At 34.7% G+C, this 23,625-nt stretch overlaps 2 protein-coding genes across 2 annotated transcripts; one reads left to right on the plus strand and one right to left on the minus strand.

The window, feature by feature from the left end:
* Nucleotides 1-9,357: 9,357 nt before the first annotated feature.
* Nucleotides 9,358-11,201, minus strand: LOC147545110 (GDSL-like Lipase/Acylhydrolase superfamily protein). Its single transcript, XM_086636069.1, has 5 exons — nt 10,883-11,201; nt 10,656-10,786; nt 10,232-10,480; nt 9,900-10,155; nt 9,358-9,738 (listed from the first exon to the last, which is right to left on the minus strand). Exons 1-5 carry the CDS (start codon nt 11,145-11,147, stop codon nt 9,515-9,517), a joined length of 1,125 nt encoding a protein of 374 aa, XP_086492195.1. The 5' UTR covers nt 11,148-11,201; the 3' UTR covers nt 9,358-9,514.
* A 7,264-nt stretch (nt 11,202-18,465) lies between these two features.
* LOC147545111 (B3 domain-containing protein Os11g0197600-like) lies at nt 18,466-20,446 on the plus strand. The gene is made up of 5 exons (XM_086635270.1): nt 18,466-18,731; nt 18,901-19,366; nt 19,473-19,627; nt 19,895-20,201; nt 20,285-20,446. Exons 1-4 carry the CDS (start codon nt 18,624-18,626, stop codon nt 20,189-20,191), a joined length of 1,026 nt encoding a protein of 341 aa, XP_086491396.1. The 5' UTR covers nt 18,466-18,623; the 3' UTR covers nt 20,192-20,201; nt 20,285-20,446.
* Nucleotides 20,447-23,625: the final 3,179 nt, after the last annotated feature.

Consider the following 23,625-nt stretch of genomic DNA (forward strand, 5'->3'; position numbering starts at 1 on the left):
AGGGTTAACTCATAAGTAGTAATGCTTTCATCTTCACGGACCGCATCAAATGTAACATTTAAGAGTCCTTTATCTCCCCAACCTCCATATTGGAAAAACTTACCTGAATTACCGACATTCAAGAGTACTTTATCTCCTCAACCTCCATACTGTAAGGCCCATCAAAACCCTTGCTATTCGATGTTCGACTAACGAGCTTATTCTCCCCACCAATTTTAAGTGATTGGCCTACTAAAAGGGTATCGGACGGATAATCGAAGCTTTGTGGTATAATACAATAACACCTCTTGTATTACAGGGTCTTTTAAGTTGGAGTGAGAATTTCATTTGTTCCATCATAAAAAATTAAGAGCATAACTTGAAGTATCATACTCAAATTTATTCAATTTCTCATTTCCTCCATTATTGTTCATTACTTTCTTCAGAGCAGCTCTTGTTTTCTAGAAAAGATTTGTACAATAATTCCAACCCATTATTATTTAAACTTGGGTTTTCAATTTCTACATGAAATGAAAAGTTTTGAAATTTGATACTGATTTGAGAATTGAAGAACTAATTTTCTAGTGATAAAGGTGGGTTCTTCCTATTTAAACGTGGAGATGGGCTTGGTGCTTCACTCTTGGGCTTCATGCCTTCAGATGCTAGCGCCTTGTACAGTTGTTTTCAAAGGCATTAACGGATTACCTGACCGCTACCTGCTCGATTTTTTATTTGCCCGCTCAATTAGGCGGGCACGAGCGGACAACGAATGTTATTTTACCCGTCCGCCCCGCCCGAAATACTTAACGGTCAGCATGTTAAAGTGCTCGTACCCGCCCGACCCGTTACTCTTTATGCCCGGGCTGCCCGCCCGTCCCGGTTCCCACCCTATGTTATTTCTATAGTTTTAGATACGGTAGGTAATGGATAAAAGGGTGAGGATCGTATTAAAATCGCAACGAACTGCTGGATTTGTCTTAGTCAGCACAAAACATTGTGTTTTATACAATAGATACTTTCTAACAATTAAAACTACTTTAACTTATACATTAATATAGAGGGACTAAAATATGTATATTAGTTATATACAGTTTCTAAAAATTAAAATATACATAAATAAATAAAATATATAGTTGTTAATTAAAACAAAAAAATTATCTTTTAAAACTATAGAAGGTATATATTTTTAATAAATATTTATATACATACACAAAGATCAAGATTAAGATAACATATTTAAAATTATAAATATTTATATTTTTTAAGTAAAGAGATAACATATTTATATTTTTATAAAAATATTTATATTTTTAAGTAAAGAGATAACATATTTTAAAAATTTGTCCTAGTCAGCATTCACTTGTCCAAGTCACTCCCTCCAAATGTACCACTTGGGTTCTCGTCTCTCGCTCCAAATGTTGGACGGATCGACAAATTTGATAATGTTATTGTCGCGTCCTCTTGAGTGACGAGAGACTCTATAACAATCTCCACCTTCTTTGCAGCAGTCCTTTTGTTTCCTTCTTGCGCAAATTCTATTGGAAATGCGTAGGTAACAAGGTTTACATCTTTCAAGCAACTTGCAGTTACAACTATCAGACCACTTTCGTTACGGTGATTGGTAAACATTTAGCAAGTGTTTCTACATTACTTAATCCGAGATATTGGATGATAGTTTGTCCTAGTCAACATTCATGTGTCCAAGTCACTCTTCAACTAAGTCATATTGATCTGTTTTGTATAATAGATTTATTAAAACTACTTTAATTAATAAATTACTAGAGAGAGACTAAAATATGTAGCTATATATAGTTTCTAACAATTAATATATAAATAAATAAAGTTTCTAATGATTTACAATAAATAGCTAACGATTTAATAATTTTTTTTATAAATACTTTATTTTTTAATGATCTAAATGTAAATAAACATTCTTAAAAGCTTTCTTGTTTATTAAGTAAAACAAAAAGGATAATCTTTTAAAACTATAGAAGATATATAATTTTAATAAATATTTTATAAATACACAAAGATCATTTGACTCTCCGTCATTAAGTTGGCTTCATCTAAGGAAAAATGATGAACTAAATTTGGCTTCATCTCAGGGGAAAGGAGGAACTCTAACAAAAAAATAAAGTTATCTAAGGCAAAAGGATGAACTACGAGAAAATAAATGACCTAGATACTTAGTTAGAAAATGACTCGGACAAATGAATGTTGACTAGGACAAATTTTTAAATATATATCGTCCAATATATGTTCATCTAATCTTAATTGTTGTATACTAGGCATAGCTCCCACCCTACGTGCGGGGGCAATGCCCCTTGCGAAATGGAAATAAGGGGTCTGATTTTATTCTTTAAAGTGAGGGGAATGAAATTGAAATTGATACAATTATGTTGTCTAACCTATCGTAAATATATACGGATTACAAAACATCATATCACACGTAGTCCACTATCGGGTAAGTGATAAAAATTTCATATGAGATTTTTCTGAAGACTTGGTACTAATCATAATAATGTAATCACCAACTTGATTAAGAACATTATTCGGAACCTAGGTAAAGTAGAGTATAATGAATTTGGTTTCTTCTAAGATCAACGAATGAGAAAATATCGGATCAGAGAATGAGAAAGTTAAGTTTCTCTTAAGATTACACATCTTGAACCTTATAAAACAAAAAATTACGTACTACATGACGCAGGTCATATGAATTTGGTGAATTTAACAATTTAATTCCAAATATATTCAATTATGTAATAGATAAGTAAGTTGATCTGAACTTCACAAGTTGAAACAAAATGGTTTGTAAATGTACTAAAATGCTTCATTAGTAAAAGGTAAGAGGACTTTTATTTTTGTTTGCAAATATTCACCCAAGAAATTTTCTAAAATTGCTCGAGACCATCTCAAAATTTGACTGAAAATTGATCTACAATAGCCTTGAGCTAAACTATAATTTAGATCTTTATTTTAAAAATCAATTTATATTAGTGTGCATGAGTTAAAAATTTCAGTAAAATATTTGAAGCCATTTTTAAATACATAAACATTTATAAATTAATTAGTAAAAATTTTGTAATTGAATATTTAAAGTCCTAATTAGGTGTCTCATAGCGGACGAAAGCATTTAGTCTATAAACTGCCTAATATATCATCATCAAGACTAAACTGCCTAATATATCATCACCGGCTCATGAATTTGCATAGTGTACATGTACATAGAATATTCAACCTTTTGGAAAAACAAACAGATAAAAAAAATAACGGATAAAAAAAGATACACATATATTATAAAATTTGACAACACCGAAAATAATAAGATGTAATAAAAAAAAACGCATAAAGACGAAAATAAAAAACTGGAGGTGATTGATCTTTCCTATTTGAAATTCTTTAAAGTTCACAAAATATGATATTTACAATCTCAGCACAGACAATTTACAACTGCTGTAAAAATACAAATTGACAAACTTTAAAGGTCTTAAACAACGGATCGAAAAGAAAATTTGATGATGAAATAAATGTGCAACTTTGGAAGGTTTACGTATAGAGAAAAGTATATAAGTGTCTTAATTGATCTTTATTTTTGAGTCTTCCAACTCAAATTTTTCAGGCAACTTATAGCTGCATTAGCATTCGAAAATAGACATGCTTAAGATAGAATTATGAAGAAGCAACTTTGAAGAGCAACTACCGAATATCATGAACCTGAAAACTGAGAGTCAATATTAAAGTAATAAAAATATTTTTCTGTATCAATTCTTGACATTTTTATCACTTAATTTATATTAACTTTAACACCAACCCTTGAAGACTATTGGTGTCCCATCGTTGATTAGTCTCTCTACTACCATTGTCATTCGACCCAATAATTGATCATGCTTTCCCTGACGCCATTGCTAAACAAACATGCTTTACTACTTGTAACTGGATCAACAATAGTACCTCACTTTCATTATTAAATCCTCTCTTTAATTTCTCGTTATTACTTCCTCACAGGCTTAACGGACTAATTTAAAACATGCCCCTTTGAGAAGTTTCAATTTTCAGTTCTCACCTCCTTCTCAAACAACATTGTTCTGCTATGATTTCAAAAATCATAAATTGGAACTATAAAAATAATAAATGTTTGACGGAGACAAAAATTATTCGATACACATTTATACCAATTTACAAGATGATGAATATACGTCTTTTTTTTGTATCAAAAGGATGATGAATATATATCTTCAACTTTGGATATGTTGGTTATAATGTTTAGTTTGTGGTTGTTCATAAGAACGATAGAGGAATACCTTATAATTGCATTGGTCTTCATGTTCTTATTCACCCATCTCGAAGGTTTGTCTAAAACCTTAAGATATGATGAAATATACATCTACAACTTGGAGTTCTTGGTTATAATATTTGGTTTTATGTCGCTACATAAGAATCTATTATACATAAGAAATTAATAATGGAAGAGGTAGAGGTAAAGATGGAGGGTTAATAATTATTAAGAAAATAAAAATATTTTAATTCATATCCTAATCCTATTCATGTTAAGTTTTGTCCTAATCACATATCCTAGTCACATTATTTTGTATTAATTATGTCCTAGTCATTAATCCTTGTCAGCAAAATGGACATTTATTTTGTCCTAGTCACGTTGACCTGATTTGTATAATAGATGTAAGTCGCATGGTTGCTAAATTTTGGAGCACCTAATACATAATTAACATGCTCATTTGGATTTATCTAAAATATAAAATTTTTATTTTATTTACATCACTCGGGATTTTTTACTTATTGCGTTATGTACTTATGTTTAAGAAGAAAATTATATGTTTTTTTTTGTTGGGAATTGACTACGATCTACTATAGTCATTACATTAGCACAAAATGATACGTTTTGGTTACCATAAAATAGCCCTAAAAATTTTTTGGACCGCACCTCCAATTTTTTGACTACGGCACTGCAAAATAACGTAGTGGTAGTTCCACTATACGGGAGACAATTATTGTCTTCATACGGTGGTGGCGGTTTTGTTGGTTGTGGTTGTCTAGTGTTACTGTGTTAGTATGCCAGTGGCTATAGTGACACTTTATGAACTTCAAGATATCATTTTGGTAGTGGACTACAGAATTTCGGGGGAAGGAATAGTTTACAGGGCCTCCCATTTTTGTTAAAAGGCCTCCCTATGAATTTATTGACTTTCTAATAGTCTTTTTTTTTTTTGTTGAACTAGAGCTTCAAAATTAAATCAAAACGTTATTACAATATTTTTTTACTAACATACAAGGAATATTCTCCCAGCTTTTACTTGTCCCTTTCTTCCTCGCCCATTTTGCTAGTTTGTCTGCACTTGCATTCAGATCTCTTTTTACATACTTGAATTGCACCTCTTCAAAATCTTTCCTTTGTGCTTTAATTTTCCGGGTGTGAATCAACGATTGCCAGTTCACCTCATGTCTGTTCTGGTATATGTGTTTGATCAGATTGATATTATCACTTTCAATTATAATTTTCTTGTAGTGGTTCTTCTTTGCCCATTCGATTCCGAGTAGGATTGCCAAAGCTTCTCCTTCTTCACTATTCCTCGTTCTCTTTGATGTTACGTGCGCTGCGATGAATCGCGATTCTGCATTATGGACTATCAAACTGATTCCCACTTTGGATGTTACATTGATAAAAGATGCATCTACATTAATCTTAATAAAATCTGTAGGCGGAGGTTGCCATTTGTCCCTGTTATTTTTCTCATTTTTCTCGGATTTGATGGGGATTTTAGGGAAATTGTCGATCATTTTGATAATTTTATTAAGGTCATTTAATTCATGTTGAAAGCAGTGGTCGCATCTAGTTTTCCAGATCATCCATAAAATAGTAGTATAATGCACATTATTACTAGTGTATGTTTGATTCATATGATTTTCCCATGAGAAGATCCATTCTGATAGGGATTCAATATTCTCTGCAATGATGTTATACTTAAACCAAATGTTTTTAGCAAGGTTACAATGTAATAGAGCATGTTCAATAGATTCAATGCTCGTGCAATTCGGACACGTAAAATTATTATTTATGTATTTACCTATTCTTTCCTTCACCGGGAGTGCTTTTGTGCATATTTTCCAGATGAACATCTTGATCCGAGGAATGGTCGGTAGAGACCAAATGAAGTTCCAATTCTGACTATTCATGCTATTGATATTCGTCGTGTTATTGAGGTGTTGGTACATCGATGCTACCGTAAATTTACCCGTGTTAGTGAGTTTCCATCGGAGCTGGTCCTTACCTTCTCTATTCACCGGGATAGCCTGAATAATATTCTGAGTATGGATGTCAAAGTTCGCTCGTAGCACTTCAGTATTCCAACTGTTATCGGTGATCAACTGCGCGACTTTCGTGAGGTGAGAGTTATTTATGTTTGGAATTCTGTCATTACTCTCTGGAATCCAATTATCCGTCCATATGTTGATGTTTTCCCCCGAATGAACTTCCCAAATTGCCAAATCATCCAGAAGGCTGTAGTGTTTTTTTATAGTTTTCCAAGTCCAGGAGTGATGCGCTTTAGCTGGCCCCGGGCTGCTGGTGTTCGGATAATATTTGGCTTTAAGAATTTTGACCCAGGTAGCTTCAGGATCAGTCTTAATCCGCCACACTAATTTAGTTAGGAGAGCTTTATTATCCAAGTCTGGCAAATGAAGACCTAGACCTCCTAGTTTTTTCGAAGTGCATATCTATGACCAGGCTTTAGTGCAGATACCTTTAGCTTTACCCCACCAGAAATTCCGTTGCACGGCCTTGATGCTTTTGCAAATTCCTTTAGGAATTGCGAAGCACTGCATCTGATATCGGGGTACGGCCGCCGCAATGGTTGAGATAACCACCGTGCGACCAGCTTGCGAGAGAAACGAGTAATTCCATTTGTTCAGTTTATTCTTGATTTGTTCCAGTATATCTTTGAAGACGGTCATTTTCTGAGCACCAATGAAGAGTTGTGTTCCGAGGTATTTCTCTGAAGTGGATGCATATTTAACTTTCATAGTACGCATGATCATCCTCTTGAATTTGGGATGAGAGTTCATAGTCATTGACCTCGTTTGGTTAAAGGGCCTCCCACGCAATGGTTTATAAAATCCACCTTAAGGGTGCACCCACATTAACAATCTACATATCTCAACCCTAAATCTCTCCAAAACTTAAATCTCTAAACATTCACTTCTTCCACTTCCGTGATAACCAAACTTTCAAAAACTAAACCTAGGGCTTGAGGAAGATGAAAGAGGAAGGGGTGAAGATCAAAAGTGGGAGAGAGAACGAGAGAAAAACCAAGGGAGAATGAGGGAGAGATGAAGATGAAAATGGCGGCAGTGATAGAGGTGATAGATTTTACAGAGAGAAAGAAGATAAATTGAAAAAGAAGAAGATGAAACAGAACTGCTGGTGCAACTTTCGGTAGACTCGGCCTCTCAGGCCGAATTATGCAATATTCACGGATCGAGCCACTATAAAATGTTGCGCAATTCAGCATGAGCCCACCGTAAAATGTTACATAATTCGGCCTGAGCCCACCGAAAATTGGTCCAACAGCTACTGGCCCAATTTTTGGTGGGCTCAGACCGAATTATGCAACATTTACGGCTCGATTCCACCGTATTTGCCACCAGTAGCTTTTCGGTCTTCTTTTTTGTGTTGCCAACAGTAGATTTAAGTATTCAAACATTGTAGTTTCAAAAAAATCGAAAAACTAAACCTAGGGTTATGAGGAAGATGAAAGAGGAACAGATGAAGATGAAAAGAGGGAGAGAGGAGAGAACAAGAGGGAGAAAGAGAGATAAACCGAGAGAGAATGAGGGAAAGATGAAGATGAAAATGACGGCAGTGATAGAGGTGATAGATTTTACTGAGAGAGAAGATAAACTAAAGAAGAAGAAGAAGATGAAACATAGGTTATGAGTAAGATGAAAGAGGGGTGGGATTTTTGATCGGTCAAGGGACTTTTTCTTGGTTTGAATAATTTTGACCTAACGGCGCTAACTTTACTGTTAAGTCAAACTATAGAAGGGAGAGTGCTTTTTTTAGAGGGGCCCTTCTAATTAATATGAGAGATTTAGGGGGCGCTTTAAAAGGAGGAGTCTTTTAACAAAAATGAGGGGCCCTATAAAATCTCCCTTGGGAATGCTAGGATTCTTGTAGGTTACCAAATAAACCAAAGAAAACCTTCTGAAATTCATGAATTCTAGCATTTAGGATTCCTTCTTACAAACACACTATTATAGGTTAATCAAGATACTGCTATAGTTAGAATGACTACATAGGTTACCAAATAAACCAAAGAAAACCTTCTGAAATTCATGAATTCTAGCATTTAGGATTCCTTCTTACAAACACACTATTATAGGTTAATCAAGATACTGCTATAGTTAGAATGACTACATTTCACAGTTTTTAAGTAGTGGGAGAGATGGTTCATAATGAGTCTTTAGTCTGCAATATTATTTGAACAGGTCTTTTATATAAAACTCCAATGAAGAGTTATGCGAAAACTAGCAAAATATGAGATTGGTACACCAAACATCACATATGTGGTCACCGAAATTTTAAAATGAGAGAGATATCATCTGTTTTTATCTAATGTTCTATATTAATGGGCCGAAAATAATTTGAAGCCGTCTAATAGGTTTTTAGTCCAGCTAGTTATAACATAATTAAGTGTAAAAGCGACAAGTACTGGCTTTGTAATAGTTTAATGCAAAACCTTCGTGTGGAAACTATTTACAATGGCGCACATTGATGTTAAATACTTAAATGTAATATTTCAACGGTTGATCCTTCATGTCCATTACTGCAGGTATTGCCGTATTGCAAATGATTTCATATCTTTACAACCGTACGTACTCCGCGAAAAGGGAAGAAAATACCCATCTTCAAGATAGTCTCTAGGGTTCCTCCACCCTAACAGCATTTTAAGATCAATATGGATGCGGCTTTTTCAATCCAAGGTGCAGCTTGTAATACGGACGCACACCAGGGGCACTAGCTAATATGCATAGAAGTTTCGGGATATGGGATTCATCTAATATCCCATCTATTAATTGTTGTAAACACGTTCTCCGGTGAGAACTGATAATGAAATTTAAGCTTCTTTGTCACAAAAATGTCCCTGTATAAACTTGGAACCGAAAGGCTAGTAGTACCCGATGGATGTACCTATGTGGTGGCGTACTTAAAAATACTCATTCGGCACTCTCTGTCACAAACGGAGCCCAACAGGGCAAAGCCCTTGAAAAGCAGTTTGGGCCTCTCATGGAAAGTCAAGTATTTTTCTTATGATCATCTTAATTGCAAGCTCTTAAGCCTTAAAGAAAACAGATATCCCCACCAAATGCATACAACTTTAATCTTCATGATTCCTATACTTTATTCTCACATTGTTGGAGTAAACACAAGTACATGCAAATGTAAGTTCACGAGAAAACTTCTTAAACAAAGAAAGAAAAAACAGACAGACAGACAGACAGACAGTAGAATTACTAATAAATACTAGAGATCTCTTAGCTGTCTCAGATTGATAGGAGATATAATATTGGTATCACCGTCAATGAGTTGCTTGGCGATTATAAGGTTAGCAGCTTCACTTGGATGGTATGGATCCCAGAAAACATGTTTAGTCCGATCAAGACATAAACTCGAAGTTGGTCCACATGGTATTATCCCACTAAATTGCCCTCCATTCCCACAACATGCTGCACTTGCTGTCTTGAATCCTACATTTACATACATTCATGCCCACACAATTATTATTTCACTCAAGCTTTTAATGGAACTCTATGTTCATTAACATCGCAATACTAATCTCGTTAATTAAAATCACGCAGATATCTTCAGGAAAAAAAAATATAATAATAGAAAAATAGTCTTGACTTACCAAATTTGGCGTAATTTGTGATGACTCCCATAACAAGATCATAAACATTAGCTAGGACAAATTTGGCACCAGGGAGATTCTCATTTAATTCTGTAAGCAAATCCTTCAATCTTCCATTATATTGAAGTGCTAATTTATTTGGTAATTCCACACATTGATCCTCATTCAGTTGATTTATTGTTTTTTGATAAGGTATGCATCCGATCGGTCCCACGCTTCCGATGACAAACTTTCGTGCATCTAGCTTGTAAAGTCTCTGTTGATTCAAATTCAAATACACAGTCAAATGAAAACTAAATAGGAAAAATGTTGATGTGAAATCATTTACTTACGGTGAGTTGCCCACGAAGATTTGTTATGAGATGATCGATAAAAGCATTTGGAGTTTCTGATATTCTTTCACCGATAGAGAGAACGGGAAGAAGATAATTATTTAAGAAATCATTTGATCCCACGGTTATGGAAAAAATAGCCTTTTTCATTAAGAAATCTCTAGCTTTTGATGCACCTAATAATCCATCCAATTGTTTCCTAGTAATGTTGAAGTAATCAATCTGAATATCCATTGAAAGCCTGTTTACCTGTAAATTAAAACTATATTTTGTTATATTACACAATAATATAGAACAAAACATTAACCCTTGACCTTGTACTTGATAAGTGGATTTGAGGATTGTTCTCCCTTTGTACTTGAACATCATTAAAGAAGAAAAAAAAAAAACAACTATGTAATATATGAGAGTAGGAAGAGATTACAAATATTCTTCCAGTTGCGTTCATGATTCCTCCCCCTCCCGATGCGTAATTTACTCCATTTAGTATTGCTTTGCCGGTGGCATTTGGTGACAGAAATGGGATCGCGTAACTTGGTTGTCCCAATTCCTCCCCTGTAAAATACAAAATTTGGTGATAACATCAGTTAACTTGACCAATGGTGACCCATATAAATTCGTAAAGTACTAGTAATGTATATTTGTATATACCAACAATGTCTCCTATTGTCCTCCCATTGGTATATCGCCCTGTAGGGAGCCCGTGTGAAGCCTTAAAATCGATACCATTAGGTTTAAGATCCGCCTTTGATAATGTAGATAAATAATTATTATTTCCAGCATCAACTAAAGAATCGCCAAATATAAAAGATGATCCTGAGATTTCATCACCTTTACAAACAATTGAGAAACTTATGATCATTAAGAACAAGAAATGAATTGAAATAGAATTGAAAGAACTCATGATGATAGTCATGATTTATCGTATTCTATTTTTAGCTCTCAAGTATTGATGATATTACATTACCATGGCTAAGTCCTTTCCTCTAATGAGTTTTATACTCTTTCTTCTTTCTTTCTCTTCTTTAGGGAGAAAGTACTAAAATCTATGATTTTGCTTTAGGAGTTAGAATTTGGTTTGACTACACATTTGGTAGAGTGAAGCAAAAGAGAAAGAAAAATTGGATGGAAAGAAATTCAAAATGGTAGTTCATCAACATTAGAAGGTTCAACATGTAATGAACTTTTGGAGTTTTTCTAGAGGGTTTACCATAAGTCAAGGATTGGTCTGATATCTCTTACTACTTGCAACAATTAATCAAGTGGGTATTGGTGAGAATTTTGGGTTTGTTACATTTTCGTCCATTAAAGATGACCAACTCACCAAAAGACTCCCTAAAGATGACCAACTTATAAAATAACCTCCTTTTTCATTATTGATAAGTAATACTAATTACTTATATTTTCAAAATTAGTTGTTCCTAGATCATATCTATAATTAAGACCTTGTTGAATTTTCAATTATACCCTTTAAATTTTGTTTTCTCTCTTTCCTCCCACATTTATCTCTCAATATGGCAAGATTTGAGTTTTTCAAGTGTGAAACAAACCTTAGAAATAGAAACAAATCAAACATTTTGTGAATCTAGGGTTTTCGCAGAGAAAGAGAGAGAGGTCGAAATGAGGAATTAGGGCAAATCTTTGCCTTTTATATCTAGGTCATGTTCTGACCAAGACTTAGTCAAGAAGACCAATGTCAAGTCAAGCTAAGAAGACCAATGCCAAGTCAAGCTAAGAAGACCAATGTCAAGTCAAGCCAAGAAGACCAATAGTCAAGTCAAGATGCTCTCTGGTCAAACCGAGTCAAGGAAGTCTTCTGACTAAGTCAACCTGCAACAAGAATAACTAACTTTAGTTAGTTACAACTAAAATCTGTTTAGTTAACTAACAAATCTGTTTAGTTAACTAACTACTTTTCTAATCTTTCTTTCTCTTCTTCTTTAGTTTCTCATTAGTATAAATAAACTTGTAATAAACCTAAATGATCATTGATTGGAAAATAAAATAGAGTTCTTAGAATTTCTTACATGGTATCAGTCTAGGTCTTTTGTGATCCAAAAGCTAGGGTTCTTCGAGCTCAATAACAATCATCATCATCTCGCAACAAAGAAAACATTCAACATTCAGAAAATTCAACATTCAATATCAAAATTCAGAAAATTCAACATCAAAATTCAGAAGATTCAACATCAAAATTCAGAAGATTCAAGATTATAATCAAGTTTTTCAAAGTTTTTGATCAAAATTACAACAAAATACAACTATACTTACTGTTTTTCCGGGCTTTTCTTCAAGCTTTCATCAAATGACTTCAATTACAGGTAATCTGCCTCCAATTTCATCAGTTACTAGTTTCATAACTGAAAAGTTAGATGATTCTAACTTTCTTATGTGGAAAGATCAAATAGAAACCCTTCTAAGTACTTATGAGTTACTAGGGTTTGTCACTGGCACAATAGAAGCACCTCCACAGCTTACTTTCATTCATGGAGTTGAACAAATCAACCCAGATTTTATACAGTGGAGAAGTAAAGAGAATTTTGTGAAATCTTATCTCAAAAGTACTCTTTCCAAATCTATTTACTATGATACTTATGGCCTTCAAACTGCCAAGGAAATTTGGGATTATCTAGTTCTTACAAACAATGAAGGCCTTGAATCTCAAAAAGACCAATTGAGAAAAAAATTGCAAAATATAAAAAAGGGAAACTCTACCATATCTGTTTATCTCAGGGAATTGAAACAAATTTCTGATTCTTTACTATCTGTTAATGACAAAGTAAATGAATCAGAACTAGTAAGAATTGCTATTCAAGGGTTAAGTGTGGATTATGATCAATTTACTATTGCTGTGAGGGCAAACAATGAGCACTTAACATTTGCTCAATTAAAGTCTAGGTTAATACAACATGAACAGTGGTTATTATCAAGAGAAGTTGATCATGAAGCTTATTATGTAAGGAGATATAATCAACAACAACAAACTAGACAGAGTTATAAACCCTCTCCTTCTTATTATAAGAATCAACCCATGGTTAAAAAAGATGAGAATATATCATCCCCTCAAGTCTCAGGAGGATCAAATCAACACTATAAAGGAAAAAGGGCAGATGACTTTGATTTCTCAAAAGTCCCTTGTGGAATTTGTAAAAGATGGGGGCATTCAGCAGGTGTCTGTTATTTTAGATATCAACAAAACAAGAATCATATGGGCTACCACTCTGAATCACAAGATAAACAAGATAAACAAGATCTTCCCTTAGGAAATTCTACAAATATGCAAGATTCACAGTCTTATCTTTATGAGGATGAAGTCTTATTAGAATGTAATAATGCAGAATTATATGATTCAAGTATGTTTCAAGGCTATCATAGTTCAAATGATGAGGATATTTTCCAAGAATGTCACACTGCTATTGTTCAAAATATGGCAGAAGATGTGTTTTTTGACTGTGAGTCATCTGATATTACAGCAGAAGAGTGTCATGTTGTTACTACAACTACAACTGATCAAAATACAGCATGGTTAGCAGACACAGGAGCAAGCAGTCATATGACTCATAGTGCTTCTATATTAAAATCAATTCAGACCTATAAAGGGACAGAGGCTGTCATGGTAGGTAGTGGCAAATTTCTTCCTATTACTGACACTGGGTCTTCTGATTTATCTACTGCCACTCATTCTTTTGAACTAAACAAGGTGCTGTGTGTTCCAAATCTCAAAAGGAACCTCTTATCTGTGTCAAAGTTTACAAGAGATAACTCATGCTCAATTGAGTTTCTACCTTGGGGCTATACTATAAAAGATTTATGCACAAAGAAGATATTGGCTGAAGGTCCTATGAAACAAAATCTATATCCCATAGAGGTTCATAACAAGGTATTGAAAGATAGGATTATCTCAGCTCATATGGCTCTCACTGCAGTTCAATATGACATATGGCATGCAAGATTGGGTCATTCCCATAATGGTATTATTACTCAACTACACAATGAACAGAAGATAGCATTATCAACAACTCATGAGAAGACTTTGTGCAAGTCTTGTGCCTTAGGCAAGAGCAAATGTCTGCCATTTGAGGAGTCTACTACTACCACTAATACTCCCCTATACTTGGTCCACTGTGACATATGGGGACCAGCTCCTGTTTCAACCCCAAATGGAGCAAAGTATTATATTCTCTTTCTAGATGATTTCAGCAAGTTTAGTTGGATATATGCTATGAAAGCTAGATCTGACAGCACAAAATGTTTTATTCATTTCAAGGCAGCAGCTGAGAATCTATTAAAAGAAAAGATAGTATATTTTCAATCTGATGGGGCTCCAGAATTGAAACATGGAGAATTCAGAAAATTTTTGGACACAAATGGCATAATATTCAGGTGTTCTTGTCCATATACTCCACAACAGAATGGCAAGGCAGAAAGAAAGCACAGACATATCACAGAATTAGCTATGCAAGATGAATACCAAGCTCTTTTGGACAATAAGACTTGGTCACTAGTACCATATCATCAAAGTATGAATGTTCTAGGCTGCAAGTGGGTTTTTAAACTCAAACAAAAGAGTGATGGTACAATAGAAAGATATAAAGCCAGACTTGTGGCTAAAGGTTTTCATCAACAAGAAGGAGTTGATTATGCAGAAACTTTCAGCCCAGTGGTCAAATCAAACACCATTAGAATAGTACTCACTATTGCAGTTACTAAATCATGGCACATCAAGCAGTTAGATGTCTCAAATGCTTTCCTTCATGGAACTCTTGATGAAGATGTGTGTCATTTACACAAAGCCCTATATGGGCTAAAGCAAGCACCAAGAGCATGGTTCAACAAATTTGCTCACTTTCTATACACTTATGGTTTTCACAAGAGCAAAACAGATCACTCCATGTTTGTATATCATTCAAGTGCAGGCAACATGATCTTATTATTATATGTGGATGATATCATCCTAACAGGAAGCTCTGACTCCCAAATATCTTGTCTCATCAAGGAGTTGAGTTTGGTTTTCAAAATGAAGGATTTGGGGTCATTAGCTTACTTTCTGGGCATTGAGGTAACTAATTCCTCACAACAAGGGTCTATCATTCTCACACAGAACAAATATGCACTTCAACTACTTCAAAAAGCAGACTTATTGAATTCAAAACCATCAAGACTACCAGTATCAGATGGTAAAAGGATCTCACTTACAGATGGGGAAGAGCTACCAAGTCCAACAGAATACAGAAGTCTAGTGGGGGCTTTACAATACCTCACTTTGACTCGTCCTGATCTTTCTTTTGCAGTGAATTATGCCGCTCAGTTCATGCACAAACCAACAAATACTCATTTAGTATTGGTCAAGAAGATCTTGCGATATGTAAAAGGGACTTTGGGTTCGGGTCTGTTGATTTCTCCTACTGACTTAACAACATTAACAGCCTATTCAGACTCGGATTGGGCTGGTTGCCCTGATTCTCGTAAGTCAACAGGGGGCTATTGTGTGTTCTTGGGTAAAACCCTAATTTCTTGGTGCTCGAAAAAGCAAGCAACAGTAGCCAAATCCTCAACGGAAGCAGAATATAAAGCTTTATCAAACACTGCTACAGAAATGGTTTGGATTACGTACCTCATGGATGAACTTGGTTGTTCATTGAAGAAACCTTTGCTTCTCTACTGTGATAACATTAGTGCGAAATATTTGGCCTCAAATCCGATATTTCATGCTAGAACGAAGCATATAGAGGTCGATTTTCACTATGTCAGAGATCTAGTTTCGAATGGAACTTTGGTGATTCACCATCTCTCAACGAAGGAGCAACTCGCTGATATTTTTACCAAGGGGGTTTCTTTTGATCTCTTCTCTTATTTTCGAAGCAAACTCATGCTTCATCGCAGCTCCTCACCATGAGTTTGAGGGGGGCTGTGAATCTAGGGTTTTCGCAGAGAAAGAGAGAGAGGTCGAAATGAGGAATTAGGGCAAATCTTTGCCTTTTATATCTAGGTCATGTTCTGACCAAGACTTAGTCAAGAAGACCAATGTCAAGTCAAGCTAAGAAGACCAATGCCAAGTCAAGCTAAGAAGACCAATGTCAAGTCAAGCCAAGAAGACCAATAGTCAAGTCAAGATGCTCTCTGGTCAAACCGAGTCAAGGAAGTCTTCTGACTAAGTCAACCTGCAACAAGAATAACTAACTTTAGTTAGTTACAACTAAAATCTGTTTAGTTAACTAACAAATCTGTTTAGTTAACTAACTACTTTTCTAATCTTTCTTTCTCTTCTTCTTTAGTTTCTCATTAGTATAAATAAACTTGTAATAAACCTAAATGATCATTGATTGGAAAATAAAATAGAGTTCTTAGAATTTCTTACACATTTGAACTTATAAAATGGAGAAGAAAATAAAGAAAACCAAGGATTCGTAGGTTATAGACTAAGAAGAAATAATTGACCAAATAAGGTTGAAATTAGCACTGAAGATCACTGGTAAATATGATTTATTTTTTTGATTACATGACGATCGAGTTCTTTGTATTCTCTGCAAGTTAAGCTCATCTTCTAGATCTCCATTTAATTTCTTCAATGTTTTGTGAACTTAAATCATTTCGTTCATTTAGTATATTGTTTCTTTCTCTATTTTGCTTTGATATATGTTGATTTCGTCGGAAAAGTTGTTGATGATGAAACAAACTTTGCTTCACGTGTATTAAGATACCCAAAAGATGAAGAATTCAACACTTGGAATTTATTTTGGAAAGTGACGCAGTGGGTTGAGTGTAGTATCATCGGCGAGTTATCACCAATGAGATAGAGGGACTGATGGTTGAAAAAGGTGTGCTCTATAAGACCACTGATGAGAGAGAAAAGAAGCGATTGAGAGAAATATGAAGTTGGATGATGTTACTGCATATGTAGATAAGTTTGAATAAGGGGATACATTTCGGGAACAATTGCAAAGCAATCATTAAGATACGATCAAATCGAATTCCCCCTTGCAATAAATTTTCTTTTTCAAACTACCTATCCAACTTCTTCTTTCTCTCTATATACTTTTTTGTTTACATAAGATTCTTCGCCGGTTACTAGGTTATAGCATCTGGTATTGATAAACCAAACACAATGGTTAATTGAGTTACTAAAAGGCTCAAATTTGGACAGAAGTAAGAGAGAAAAGTGAAAAATGGGGAAAGAGGGAAGATGACTAATTGAAGATAGAGTTATAAATTAGTTTGAAAGTAGATTTTAGAGGGTATAATTGCATAATCGACAAAGTCTTAATCGTAAATATGATTTGGGACATCTGGGTTACAAAAGTGTGGAACCATGTACAGGAAACATGGTTTTGAAAATAGAAGTAATTATTACCTAAGAGAGAAATCAACGAAATAATGAAAATGACAATTATTTTAGAAGTTGGCTGTCTTTAGGGGGCTAAAATGAAATTTACCCAGTTTATATCATGCATAGGTTCCTTTAACTCTTACTAGGTTTCTATGGACGTGACATGTCGGCTAACGATGTCACATCACATTAAATTATGATTCACATTTAAATCAAAACTCCTAAAAAGATATGTGGAGATAGAAAACAGAGAAAGTAAGTATCTTTCAGTATATCTTAACAAAAAAAAAAAAAGTATCTTTCAGTATACATAATCAAAACCTCTAAATACTTCCCACTCTTGAATCATAGGGAGAAATAGTTACCCAATTACCTAAACCAAAACAAACAAATAAACAAATGACAGACTAAATGAGTAATAAAGATGACACTGAAGTACAAAAGTTCGAGAAAGAAAATAAAGAGATTATAGTAGAAGAGATAGGGCGGGTAGTTGTCTCAAGTTAAAACTGAATTACATGAAGAGAAATAAAGAAATGAATATTAACCGACTAATGTAAATCTCGTGATGGTTGTAAGATAGCAGTTAGAGAAAATGAGACGGATGTAAATGAAAAAATAGACAGAAAAGATACGCGGAGTAGCATTTATTTAGGGATATCTTAATTGACTTTTATACTAAAAAGAATTAATTATATGCCACTCTAATGTATTGAACTTGGGTGTTTCAACAGGCGACTCTTGCAATCCCGGGTGGGTCATAGTGCATATCGGGCTCCCGGGTCATATTGGTACCCCGTTGTATAATAGATACAACTCTATTCGTCTTCTCTAATTCATTTTTTTTCCCGCGGTCTTCGAGGACAAGAAGTAAACAAATTGACCGCAGGATAAATCCTAGCCCTCCTCCCGAGCTGTCACATTACCTAAAAAGTTACTGAAATTACTTACAGTACTTCCTCAATAGTCCACCTTCACTCACCAGTCATCACTACTTCTGTAAAACCCTCAAAAGCAAACAAACAATCTTAAGTTTTTCTTGAAATATCACTCAGGTGAACCAGAATGGGAGATTTGAAATTGGGTTTAGTGAGAAAAGGAAATTCCACTATGGATTTCTCAATCCCTAATTTCTTCAAGATTTATTTACCTTGTTTAAGCTCCAAACTACTTGTATGATCTCTCTCTCTCTCTCTCACTCTTAATTGAAATCTTACATTCGGTTATTGTGTATTTTCTTTTCATTTATGCCAAATCACAACTTTATACTTGAAAATTATATTAACTTGGGTAGTCTTTTAGATTCTGATTTTCTTTTTAATGTATGTCTTTTTTTTTACAGAAAATTCCTATAGCTTTCTTGAAACATTTTGAAAGTGAAACAACTTCAGGAAGAGTTTCATTGATAGGCCCAAGTAAGAATATTTGGAATGTAATCTTGATTGAAAAAAAAAATGGGGTTTTCTTTGAAGACGGTTGGCCATTGTTTGTTAAAGATCATTTCATCAAAACTGGTGATTTCTTAGTTTTTGGATACAATGGAAATTTAGTTTTTACAGTTCAAATATTTGATACAAGTGGGTGTGAAAAAGAATCTGCATTTTATGCCATTAATAGTCAAGAAACTACTAGTCCTAATTCTATCAAAGATAAGATGAAAAAGAGAAGGCTTAAGAATGTGGTAGAGGTTTCGGATGATTCTTTGAAGAGGAAGTCGAAAGTCGAAATTGTCGATCTCTCTATAGAGGGAACTTCTATAAGTAATGTTGGTGGAAATTGCTTAAGCAATGAAAGTGAGAAGAGAGTAGGTAAGTTCTTTCCGTTCGGAATAATGTTTATCGATATTTTTCTACTTGGGATATTTATGTGTAGAAATGTAGTTGGTTTACTAATGTTTTGGTGTCTTTGTTATAGCTAGAAATCGGTTAGGATCTTATATATCACAAAGACGGGTTGTGACGAAGGAAGAAGGAGCAAAGGCATTGAAATCAGCCATGGAATTTAAATCGAAGAATCCTTGTTGGGTGGTGGTTATGCGAGAGTCCCACGTTTATTTCGGGTATTATGTGGTGAGCTTTCTCATTTTTCATAATTTTAGCCTGTTTAGACATTAACTCGTCTATGTTATCACATTATTCGATAACCATAGTGAGCTTAGTTGACAAACGTTCTTCCTGTTTTGATTTTCGATCAAAACAAATATGTATGAAGTGCAATCTCTTACTTTTCGAATTGGACTATCTGAAATTATCTGACTCGGTTGATATTCAATCTAATTCATGAAATCCTACTAAACTAGATCTTCGTCACATTTGTTTTGTGATCTAATATTGCAGCCTTTTCCGAAGTCATTAAGTCACTCCTGTCTTCCACCTACCAGCAGAGAAATGACTATATGGGATCCAAGTGGGAAACCATGGCCTGTGAGGTATCTTTACACCAATGCTAGAGGAGGATTAAGTGCTGGCTGGGCCGTCCTTTCTCGCCAAAACAACATCGAAGCTGATGATGTTTGTATTTTCGAGCTTATAAAACAAAATCAAATGAAATTACATATTTTTAGAGTGGTACATGAGATCAAACCCTTACTAAGAAGCCGAAGTTACACAAGAACAGAAACCAGTGGTGATTGACAAACTCCTTGTAAGTGAAGATCAAAATAACATTGTATTCATCTATAATAATACATCGGACAACCCTTAACATAGTTTCTTTGTTTTGATTAGGTAAGGCGAAACGAGAAGTGAATTGACGATCTTTGAAAACAGCGTTGGTGCACTTTTTTGTGTTACTTTTGCTGGTTTAATTGTAAGCTACTGTTATGAATCTACTTACATGAAGTAATTTGTTATTGTCTTTGTTGCAGTTAATTGTTCCTGTTTCTTGTAGCCCATTCCAGTACAGAATATGTGAAATCTGAAACAGAAAAAAATGATTTCTAATTTTGGTGTTTTTTATTTTTAGAAGATAAGAGAACCCATTTTCGGAAAAACCAATCAAATAACTAATCTCCACCCATAATTGAAGCCTCACAGGATAAATACTTTTGTAACTCAAAGATGAAGAAAGGAGAATTTCTCATTAGGTTTCAAAGATACAAGTGTTTGAGTATTTATAATCTCTTAACCTATGAGAGAGAAACTAAACAGAAAATTAACTAACTTTAACAACCTTTTAACTACTTTTAACAAACTATTATTTCATAACTATTTGTTTAACAGAATTCTTCTATCAGCACCCACCACTTCTATCAACACCACCATACTTTGCTTTTGTAATCTTTAGAAGTTAACACCTTGAATACACCACCATCTCATACTCTAACATCCCCCCTCAAGATCAGGAACCGAGAGGGACATGAGCTTGGTTCGAAGATGAACAAATTGAGTTGGAAGTAAGCCTTTGGTGAATAGATCTGTTGGCTGATCCTCAGTAGGAATGTAGTTTATCACCACAGAGCCATTTGCTACCAAATCTCTTAAGAAGTGATAATCAACCTCAATGTGTTTCGTACGAGCATGAAACACTGGGTTGGAAGCAATTGCCTTGGCACCTACATTATCACAATAGAGCATAAAAGGCATAGTAGGGACAATATGAAGCTCAGACAACAAATAAGAGATCCATAGAACTTCAGCAACAGTGAAGGACAATGCCTTATACTCAGCCTCTGTTGAGGATCTTGCTACTGTTGGTTGTTTCTTGGAGCTCCAAGAAACCAATGAATTTCCCAACATAATGCAGAAACCAGTAGTGCTCCTTCTAGTGTCGGGGCAACCAGCCCAATCTGAATCCGAGAATGCCACAAGGCTGGTAGTATCACCCTTTGAAATAGTAATCCCACAGTCCACTGTGCCTTTTAAGTACCTCAAGATCTTCTTCAAAAGTAAGAAATGAGAATCACATGGTTGTTGCATAAACTGAGCAGCATAGTTAGCAGCAAAACAAATGTCAGATCTTGTTGTAACCAAGTACTGTAAGCCCCCTACCAAAGTTCTGTAACTTGTAGGATCTGTCATAGAAGTACCATCTAGTTTTGAGAGTCTATTTGCCTGAAGAAACAGGAGTTGAACTAGCCTTACAATCCAAGAAATCAGCTTTCTTTAATAATTCAAGGACATACTTTTTCTGGGTAAGTAAAATAACAGATGAAGTAGGAGCATAAGTCACCTCAATACCTAGAAAGTAGTGTAAGAACCCCAAATGTTTCATGGCAAACTCTTTGCTGAGATTAGCAATTAGTTGATCCAAGAGTGTGTCAGAACTTCCAGTAAGGATAATATCATCCACATACAAAAGAAGAACTATAATGTGAGAAGAGACCTTATGAATAAACATAGAATGGTCATGATCACTCTTGATAAAACCCAAAGTTAAGAGATAAGTCCCAAATCTATTGAACCAAACTCTTGGAGCTTGTTTCAACCCATAAAGACTTTTGTGTAGAAGACAAACATGATTTGGTTTATCTGGATCAACAAAACCTTGTGGTTGCTTCATGTATACAGTTTCTTCTAAAATACCATGAAGAAAAGCATTTGATACATCAAGTTGATGTATATGCCATGAGTTTGAAATAACAATATTCAGCACTGTTCTAATAGTAGTTGCTTTCACTACTGGACTAAAAGTTTCAGTATAATCCAATCCTTCATGTTGGTGAAAGCCCTTTGCAACCAACCTGGCCTTATATCTCTCTATTTGACCATCTGATTTGTATTTTATCTTAAACACCCACTTACACCCTAAGACATTCATATGCTCTTGAACAGGAACTAGAGACCAAGTGTGGTTCTGTTGTAGAGCTAAGAATTCATCATTCATAGCTTTACACCATTGTGGATTTGAACTGGCTTGTTTGAAAGTTAGGTTCTTGTGATTCATTGAGAATAGATAAGAAAGATGAATGTAAAGGATATCTTATAGTGAAATGAGTAACATGATCAGGCAAATACTTAGGCTTAGTAATCCCATTTCTTGATCTAGTTGTCATACCATGAGTTGGTAGAACAAATGATTGAGAAGTTGAAGATGGAGTAGGACTATCAATAGGACCTTCTTGATGGGAAGTACTAGGATTAAAGGATGGTAAAGGAAGATAAAAACTTATAATGGTGTAGTAAGAGAAGATATGCTAGGAGCAGAAGAATGAGCCAAAGTTTGAAATGGAAACTCAGTCTTTGAAAATATCACATTCCTAGACATGTAAACTTTACCACTATCTAAATCTAAGCATTTGAAACCCTTGAAAGATAAGTTGTATCCAATGAAGACACATTTAATAGCTTTAGGACTCAATTTATCTTCCCTATAGGCCTCTAAGTGTGGATAACAGGCACAGCCAAACACTTTAAAGAGAGAGTAATCAGGTAGCTTATCAAACAAAACCTCAAATGGTGATTTACTACCTAATACCTTGGTAGGAAGCCTATTTATAATATAAATGGCAGTTGCATACGCCTCAAACCAAAAATGTTTAGGAGCATGAGCTTGAAAAAGAAGAGTGTTACCTATTTCAGTGAGGTGTCTGTTCTTCCTTTCAGCTCGACCATTCTGCTGAGGTGTGTAGGGGCATGAACATCTAAAAGTTATACCACATCGATCAAGATAAGATTTGAAATCACCCTTAGCCAATTCAGGAGCACCATCACTTTGGAATTGTTTTATGGATGTAGAGAATAGATTTTCACTAAGTTGTTTGAACTTTTTGAAGCATTGAAGGCTATCAGATCTCAAATAGAGGTGAAGATGTATAAGACTCAGAAAGAGCAAATGGTAATGATTTGCTTTTAGCCAATTTGCAATAATGACAAGAACCCTCAGAGTCCTTTTGATCAATGTGAATAACTTTTTTCCTGTGAAGAAGATGCAATATAGAATTTGATGGGTGACCAAGCCTTTGATGCCAAATAGAAGAAGAAGCAGCCAAAACAGAGGTATAAACCTCTATAGGTAAAGGTGATGGGTCATGAAAATGTCCCATCTAAGTCATTTAATTTAGCCAAGTTAGTCGGTTTCGAGTCTTTATTATAATAAAATGGTTGGTTTTCTTGATTAGGTGTCTTTT

This window comes from Eschscholzia californica, unplaced genomic scaffold (assembly GCF_041429995.1).
Source record: "Eschscholzia californica isolate CP2 unplaced genomic scaffold, dmEscCali1.0.p SCAF_4, whole genome shotgun sequence".
In the NCBI taxonomy this organism is placed as follows: domain Eukaryota; kingdom Viridiplantae; phylum Streptophyta; class Magnoliopsida; order Ranunculales; family Papaveraceae; genus Eschscholzia; species Eschscholzia californica.

Bases quoted from the DNA above. Each gene is read 5' to 3' on its own strand.
- LOC147545110 (XM_086636069.1), bottom strand. From the start codon at position 11,147: ATGACTATCATCATGAGTTCTTTCAATTCTATTTCAATTCATTTCTTG. The intron at 10,787-10,882 runs GTATATACAAAT...TGTATTTTACAG, and splicing joins GACAATAGGAGACATTGTTG to GGGAGGAATTGGGACAACCA. The intron at 10,156-10,231 runs GTAAGTAAATGA...TTGAATCAACAG, and splicing joins ATCTTCGTGGGCAACTCACC to AGACTTTACAAGCTAGATGC.
- LOC147545111 (XM_086635270.1), top strand. From the start codon at position 18,624: ATGGGAGATTTGAAATTGGGTTTAGTGAGAAAAGGAAATTCCACTATG. The intron at 18,732-18,900 runs GTATGATCTCTC...TTTTTTTTACAG, and splicing joins GTTTAAGCTCCAAACTACTT to AAAATTCCTATAGCTTTCTT. The intron at 19,628-19,894 runs GTGAGCTTTCTC...CTAATATTGCAG, and splicing joins TTTATTTCGGGTATTATGTG to CCTTTTCCGAAGTCATTAAG.